The sequence below is a fragment of the Parasteatoda tepidariorum genome, chromosome 1, assembly GCF_043381705.1.
Source record: "Parasteatoda tepidariorum isolate YZ-2023 chromosome 1, CAS_Ptep_4.0, whole genome shotgun sequence".
In the NCBI taxonomy this organism is placed as follows: domain Eukaryota; kingdom Metazoa; phylum Arthropoda; class Arachnida; order Araneae; family Theridiidae; genus Parasteatoda; species Parasteatoda tepidariorum.
In genome coordinates this window covers 91,141,175-91,149,837 of record NC_092204.1, presented here as the reverse complement: position 1 = coordinate 91,149,837, position 8,663 = coordinate 91,141,175, and the positions used below count along the sequence as shown (strand labels likewise).

Sequence of the window (8,663 nt, the reverse complement as noted above, 5' to 3'; positions counted from 1 at the left end):
TTCATAATAAAGAATTATGAAAGCATACATGATACATGCATGCTCCACTCAATGTAAATAAAAAAAAACATTGATTGAGTGAAAGGTGGATCTATTCATAAAATATGGTTTTCAGAAAGAAAGTGAAAAGAGTATTTTAACGTGCAAAAATATTGAAAATTTTCCTCGTTTCATCACTATTGACCTTGGAAATTGTAACAATTCCCATTTTCGTGTTAAATAACTTTCCATTTCGTTAACAGAACCAGTTACATCAATCTATATTGTATACGAAGCTTCTCTTTCTCATCTCTAAATTATGTTTTATAAGAATATTTTTTTCTTGCTCTGCATTGGTAAGAATTACTATATACAGCAATCGAGAAAGCTACTCGTGTACTAAACTAATAATTATCTCCCTTCTCTTTGTCCTTTTTTTTAGTTTTTAATTGTTTTTTATTAAAAAACTTTTCGAAATTTCAATTTCCTATTTTTAAAGATCAGTTTTTCTAAAAACATCATTGAAAAAGTTTAACTACTTTATTTAAGTTTATTAATAAATTTTGATTAAGTAATTTAACTTTTCAATTAACAGATAGAAATCAGCTAGACTTACCCAATATATTCTTTTTATTACAGAAATAATATTTTTTAACCCTTTGAAAACATTTACATAATTTTTAATGAATAATATCTGGATTAGAATATAAATATGCTCCCTGCAAAAAATATTTCTCTCTCATTTCCAGTTCAATTTTTTACTATTTAATTTAAATGAGTATAAATCTGTATTATCGCTTTTGATTCTCACATGTTTAATTAAATATTAATATACAGAATATAATAAACTTAACATCTCTCAATTCGGCAATAAACGCTTCTGTATAAACCAATTTATACTTTTTGGAAAGTATTGTAAACCTCGAAGAACACAGTAAACTAAATTATAAGAAAAAGGCTATAAAAAATGATTGTGTGACTTATGAATCTTGATTTTTTTATTGCTATAACCAAATTTTTTTTAATTGTCTTCTAGTGTGGATTAGTAATGGAGAGAATATATGCGAGGAACGCGTTGAAGATATATGTAAAATACCTGAACAAGGTTACTCAATGAAATTTCCAGAATCACCTAAGGAGATGGAAAAACTTTGCTTGTAAGAAAACTAAATATATATGCATTTAGAATGATAGAAGAGATCATTTTAGGTTTCAATACTTTTTTTAAATTTCTCAAAAAGTACGTCGAGGATTATTTAATAACTTTGCAGGCGGCGCTTAGATCACGCGATTTTTCATACTTATCAATCAATTTTAAAACTATAATTTAAGAAACCGGCAATAAATTACGAACGAAAAAAAGTATTTTTAAATACTCTATTCCAGAAAATCTAGCAATAAGCTTGTGACTTGCATAGATTACTGAGGCTGTTATTTACAATGATTGCATGAATTTTCGAAAACTTAGCTTAAATATTTCGGGAATATCTTTCGTAAAAAAACTAGTTTTTTTGTATTACGTAATTTGCTATAACTTTAAAAATAGTCACCAAAATTAAACAAAATTTTTGAAGTGATTGTCAATACTTAACAAAATTACTATTTTAAAATTTAAAAAAAAATCAATAAAATTGTTTAAGATATGGGCTTTAAAAGTTGATTTTTTATACTGAGCAAGTGAGTAAAAAAAATTTTTAAAAATTCATCATTCTGTAGTTTAATCTGTTTTGGATGTCTTGAAAATTTAAAACGATTCAAGTTTCCAAGTAGTTTTTGTATTTATTAATGTAAGCTATTAATGATAAGGTTGTATTATAAGCTATTAATGATAAGGAGTTTCCCACAAATTTTATTTTGTACTATTAAACAAAATTTATTAAAATGACACCGGAATTGTGGGAGATCATCAGAGTTTGTTTTTCGCGTGTTTTATTTTTCTTTATACCATCATATTTTATTGTATTGTAAGTATTTGTTATCAAATGATGCAAAAGGAAATTTTACGGAGACTTAAACTCATAATCCAAATATAGCAGGGGATTATTATTTTATAACAGCACTTAGAATACTTATCGATAAAAAGCTAATAAATTCTATTCTAGAGATGCCATACCTTTCGGAGAATGTGTTGCAAATTATCAAGAACAATGTTCATCACGCAGTGTCATGCCATTGCAATTGGTTCAGTCTCTATTGAAAGCTGGGAAGACCTTTTGCGAAAAGAATTCTGCTTGGTACAGAGGTAATATAAAAAATAATAAACATTTATAGGCAATTCCTATAACTTTAATATACAGGGAGTCTCTTAAAGACTGTCCTAAATGTGTATTTTCAGAATCCCTAAAAAAGAAAGGGGGGGGGAAGTATCTATGTTAGGGTTCTCAAAGTGAAGAAAGGCAAAAGCACTACCAAAATCTGGCAAATAACAATAGAGGAAATGAATATGATAAGCAACAAAAAAAGTTTAATTGGAAGTTTTAAACTTGAAGGCGCTTCTAATAATCGTCTTTAAGCATTTGTTTCCTCTGGTAATCATGTCTTATTACTTATTACGCCGGCATCCTGTACTGTGATATGCCAGATTCTAATAGCGTTTTGGTTCTTTCTCGGTTAAATATTCACTTGGGAACGCTAATGTGTATGTTTTTTGCTTTCATTTTTGATAAGGATCCTAAAGGTACGTATTTAAGGTAGTCTTCACAGAAAACCCTGTATTTTGTCGTATTATTTATTTATTATTCTGATACAATGGATAAATCATATACTACGCAATTTATACACCTTTTAAATATCAAGAATAAAAACTGCATACTTTTATAAATTCATGTAATAAATTTGCAAAAACAATTATAATTATAACTTGAAACAGTTTTTAAGCTTTATAAATAATAAAACTTATTAACGATTGACATTCGGACAGATAGAATTCAAAATGTTTTTATTAAATGTCTGAACTACTAAATGTTCAAGGATTGTATTTGTTAGTGACTGTTGACTTGGACAGATACGGAAAGTTCTCTATAATATTAATGCATTAATGGAACAAATTTATTTTTAAAAAAACAATTTATAAGAAATTAATTGCATAAAGTGTTTCGTTTTCCTCTTACAAGTATTACTTTGCTTTAAAAGAAAATATATTTTTTTAATCTTACACTTCTAAAATAATTCTTAAATGAAGAAAAAAGACTTTTTTTTTCCTAACTTAGCGCGCTTGGCGGTCACAGGTATAGGCGCATTCCCAATATTTTTATACTACTTAAATAGGAAAAAACTCCGCAATTTATTTCAATTTCTTTTCATTGAAAACTCGCTTACCTCGAATAAAAGTCACGTTATTTTCTGTGCAGAAGTTTCTAAAGTTTTGTTTTGGAAATCTAACCCCAAATTAGTATACGATTTCTGAATGATCATTTTGAATTCGTTTTATTAATTACTAGCCGCAAAGGCGGCCAGCTGTCCGCCACGCTAAAGGTTTCCACAAATAAAGTTTTTTAAAACATAGCAGGAAATCTGAAGATTAGTGGACAATTAAAGTGTTTCTGTCCTGCAATTTTGTCTTCATATCCAGTTCTGCTGCAGATGTGTTATAGCTCTTGAGGATGTTTGAAGATGTAACTTTGCTATGGTAACCTAACCTATAATATAACTATCAGGTGGAGACTTGTTTTTTTTTCTTAAAAAAAGGCCTCAGAAATTGTAAAAGCATACAAAAGTTGCTTTAAATACATGAAAAGAACACGAAAACGAATTAATTTTTTATGGTATCTATTTCTCTATAATTTTTTTATGGTATCAATTTCTATTTCTATATCGCTACAAAAATTAACGTCGGGTAGACTATATTTGAGGGTGCCCCTTGATTCTCGCCAAGTTGTGATCGCGGTTGATCGCCAAGCTGGGCGATGTTGAAACCCAATCGTGATTCTCAACGGTTTAGATTTTAGCGTTATTAATGTTCAACGGTATACGTAATTTCAGAGGTCCATTAGTTCTTCGTTAGATACCGGCTGGTAAGGTTACTTTTACTTCTGGTCAATAAGATCGAAGGTATGTGGGCAGTCATAAAAAGGGACTTTATAAAAAAATGTCATCACCAGTTCGGTACCACAAACGCCATTTTCGATTCATATTTCGCCGAATTTATGTGACGATGGAGGTACACAGATTCTATTCACGATAAATTTAGACAGTATCTAACTGTTATTAGATAATTCTGTGCACCTAAATCTGAGTATATTCAAGCTTAATGAAGAAGTGAGTTGTTTTTTTTTTCCTTTTCTTTCTGCACCTACTCCATTAATTTTTGCTTCGATTCAAAATCCTTTTTATTGGATTTATTAATTTTGCTTATATTGGGTTCATTGCAAGCTTTATCCGATGTTTTGTTGAAATTTTCCAATGTTTTTTGAAATATCATTATGTTTTGGCCGTTATTTCTGTTACCACGGTGTTCCGCGCAAACAGGAATAGCGCCAAACATAAGTCACCAATTTCGCCAAGGGGCATCCTCAAGTATAATTTTCCCTTATCGTCTTCGCTTAAGAAAAAAAAAAAAGCGTGGAAAGAAGAAGAAAAACTTATTATAACAATTATGAACAGCGATAAATATATCAAAGCGTAGCGTTCTATTTACGTATCTAATATGTTGCCACATTTTTAGTACAAAAGTTAAAGTTTTATCCACTTTGATAAATGTAAACTAATGCGAACCTTACAATTAAATTATTAATTCCTTCGTATATTATTGGTTTAAGTTGTCGAAAATTAATGTTTCATTTGTAAGGTTCGCATTAGCATACATTTATAAGAGATATGCATTTTTTAATAGTTTTTTGAATATGGCTCTTTGAAGACGAAAAAGCATAGATTTTCTTACAAAATGACTGATAACTAAAAAACTAATCCAAATTTTTGAAAAAGAAAAAAAATACTTCTTCATTATGTCAAAACACAATTATGTGTCGAGTTTCGAGCCTGGGCGAGGCTTCTGGGGCGATATATTGTGATTACAGACACACACACACACAGCCGCTTTTATTATTATGTATAGATTAGGCTTCAACTTAAAAGTTTTATACCACTTTTATTGAGACTAATCAATTATTTTACTTCGATATTAAAATTTTATATGGTCCACGTTTATAGTTGCATTTAGCTTGAATAATTCGATTGTAAATGTTTTGAGTTGCAATTAATTCGTACATTTCAATTATAAATTTTTATCATTCTCTTTAAGATGCAGTTAATTGTTTTATTTTGATTATTATCATTGTATCACTTATTCTGCAGATTTGGGGGGGGGGGAATATTTGATGTATAGTAGTTTTGTAATTAAGTTTTTGTGATTATAAGAACCGCGTTAATGTTTTCTTGATTTACTTGTTACATGTTAGGAAGACATTTATTTGTTTTAGGAGCTCCGAAATTCGGCAACTGCTACGAAAGTTTGAAAAGGAATTTACCGTTCGATTTCTTTAGAAACTGCGCAAGTGAAATAGAAAAGGACTCTAAACTGGCTTATTTAAATGATACTAAAATTCATACATCACTGCATAGCTGCTAGTAAGTATTTCATGAAACGTAATTTCATTTGTATACCTATTGTCATTCCATTAACTTACTGGACATTCACTTTCCCAGAGTTCTTCAGATATATAAAACATTTGATAATAATTTAAAAGCAAGAAATTTTGAAAAAAAAAAGATTTTTTTGAAAACCTAAAAAGTTAAAAACTTGAATTAGGTTCTCATGTCATCTTACTGCCACGTTAAAATTTAAAATAAGAATTAAAGTCTTTTATTTCTCGGCTTTTACACTTATACTCTAGCTATACACTCTTTATTTAACTCATTCATTGACACTAATCCTATTCTCGTATTTAGTCTGCAAAATAATAAAGTAAATCGATTTTTAGAAAAAATAACTGAGAACTTCTTAACTTTATATCGTTAATTATTCGCTATACTTACTGTACTTAGGTCTCAGATATAAAGCACGATAATCTAGGTAAAAACAAATTTTCAAAATATTTTATTTGTCTAAATAACTTTATTTTTTAATGACCACCATTAATTCATATTATTTGAAATCCTTGCCAAAAATTAAATTGTAAAATATACACAATAGTCACAAATTGATATTTAAGGCAAGAAAAAACAAAACCTCAATCAAAATCAAATAACCTCAGTAACTATTTGATTGCAAGAGCATATCAAAAAACCGCTTATTATTCTAATCAACCTCACGTTTCATCTAGTTGACAAATTGGCAGTGATGTTTTTCATCCCACTTTCTTCACTAGTGATTCTACAGATTTGCATGATTTAATTTACATGATCCTCACTCTACTTAATATAAATTTGTGACCCCTTGTGTACATATTTGCAAGTTTCATTTTTTGTTTTTTAAAGTTTGTTTTTCTAAAATCATGTATTCTGTGATGCAAATGAAAAAAAAATCAACTTAAGTATTTTACGAAAGATTTTGAAAAAAAAGGCTTGATATTTCTTTTTTCTGACGATTGTACAATCAAAGCTAGAATAGAATTTATGAAAGCTGATAAAGGAAATTAAATACGTATTTAATCATACAAATACCAAAAATCCAATTCCAATTTGATTATACTGATCTCCATCAAACTAATACCAAATATACAATAATCCCAATTTCAAATTTTTTGACGCTTACATTGGTTTTCTCATTGCACAGATTATTAAGAGCAATAAATACGGTGCATTTTAGAAACTATGCTTCTTATGGCGTGATGGTAAGAGATTTTGCTTAGGATTTGTCTTTAACAACTCTCGTATTTGTTGGGAAAGTTTCGCTCATGTGTGGAGAAGCTTATTAGAGAGCTACGATGGCTCAGGGATAGGGCGTTCGCCTTTCAATTAGGTGAACTGGGTTCGAATCTCAGCAATGGCTTGTCGATATGAATCCCTCATCTGACTTGCACTGAAAACAGTGCTCACATGAAATATCCTCAGTGGTTGACGAATCATGGGTTTAAGTCCCCTTACTGTCAGACTAACCATGGGATGCTCTCGTGGTCTTCCTCTCCATGTAATGTAAATGCCGGTTAGTTTTATCAAAAAGTCCTCCGCGAAAGCAAATTTCTCAAAATACTCGATCCGGGAGTTCCCTTGCCTTCAGGATTGGGTTCAAAATAAATTTTTTTAAGGCGTGCACTTGGGACCTAGACCCATTGGCCTCAGGAATGCCAGGACTGCTACTCTCTTATCGTTACCCAGTGGTCACCTGTGGCAAAGCCACGGCTGTGGAGCAGCGTCGCCCACGTCACTCAACCACAAACCCGTTTATAGGGCGGGTCACATTCACACAATCATACACACAAAGGAGAAAGGACATAGAACACAGAGAGAGAGAAAGAAAGAAGCATCCGTGCCCTGAGCAGGATTCGAACCCGCGACCATCGGCTCCGCAATCAGGTATGCTAACCACTCGACCACCTGGTCGGCCGTTCGAAATTATAAGGCTACGGGGTTGAACAATAGTAGTTGTAAACCCCATAAATTCGGTCTGCTGTTCAATGACCGCTATAAAATAAAATAAAATAAAAGAAAAGAAAATAGCTTTAGAGTTTACAGAAAAGCGAAACTAGATGTAAAAGTTTGTTTATTTCATTACGAATGTAAAACATTTTCCTAATTTGAGCTTGAAAATTACATATAAATTTTGCTTGCGTTTTAGCTATAGCATAGAAAGTGCAAGTTGCTTAGCTGAAAAAGTGTCCAAGGACTGTGGAGAACTAGCTAAAGAATTAGGTCTGCATTTTATTAGGGAAGCTGGACCGTGGAACTTTATTTGTCAAGATCATCAAAGTAAAGCTTTGAAGTTGATGAAAGATTTGAACTTCACATTTGATCCAAAAACTTCAGAAGAAGAATTTGGCGCCTCATTGCAAAGTTAAATCTTAAGATGCTTTTAATAAATTTACTAGTTTCCTTTAAGCTGAGGCCAGTGTTGTTTCGAAAAATACAATAAATAATGTTTTTAAAAATGTTTTTGAAATGTCTTTTTCTTTAAAAAATGTAAATTTTTATTAAAAAACTATAAAAAAAATTTAAAAAAAAACAATGTTTTCAACACAACAAAAATGATTGTTTTGATAAAAAATCAATTTTCAAATATGAAAAGAATTGACGAACGCACATGAATTATTTACTGAATTGTCGCAATACTCTTAATGCTTATGCATTAATAATGCTTATTCGCTTAAGGAAAATTACCATTAGCTCGGAAGAACAGGAGTATGCGTTTGAGTTTTTATTTTCTGAAAATTTACTTCGTATTTTTATTTAGATATTAGTAATACAGCTGAAAAAATATTCCAGATTGAATAACGGTAAAAAGCCAATGTGACTATACTTTTTACCGTAAAATCCATTTTCACCGGAACAAAAAATAAGAAAAACTGTAATTTGTACAGTAATAATGTTCGCAAAATTACTGAATCACTCTTATTAAATAACTATTAATGTAAAAATTACCCTATAATATTTTACGATCAAAATTGATTTTAATGTAAAATGGATTTTACGGATAATGCACCCAAGTTGCCGGTACTTTATTTCGTAATTTGATCCGGAATTCTTAACAGACACATTATCTATATCTTAGGGTATCATCTTGAACAGTCAAGGTCGCAATTTATATTGCA

General features: G+C 30.3%; 1 protein-coding gene across 1 annotated transcript; it reads left to right on the top strand.

The window, feature by feature from the left end:
• The first annotated feature begins 214 nt into the window (after positions 1-214).
• Positions 215-8,007, top strand: LOC107454637 (uncharacterized). Its single transcript, XM_016071885.3, has 5 exons — positions 215-335; positions 1,016-1,136; positions 2,082-2,221; positions 5,397-5,544; positions 7,694-8,007. The coding sequence occupies exons 1-5, from the start codon at positions 299-301 to the stop codon at positions 7,911-7,913; spliced, it is 666 nt and encodes a 221-aa protein (XP_015927371.1). The 5' UTR covers positions 215-298; the 3' UTR covers positions 7,914-8,007.
• Positions 8,008-8,663: the final 656 nt, after the last annotated feature.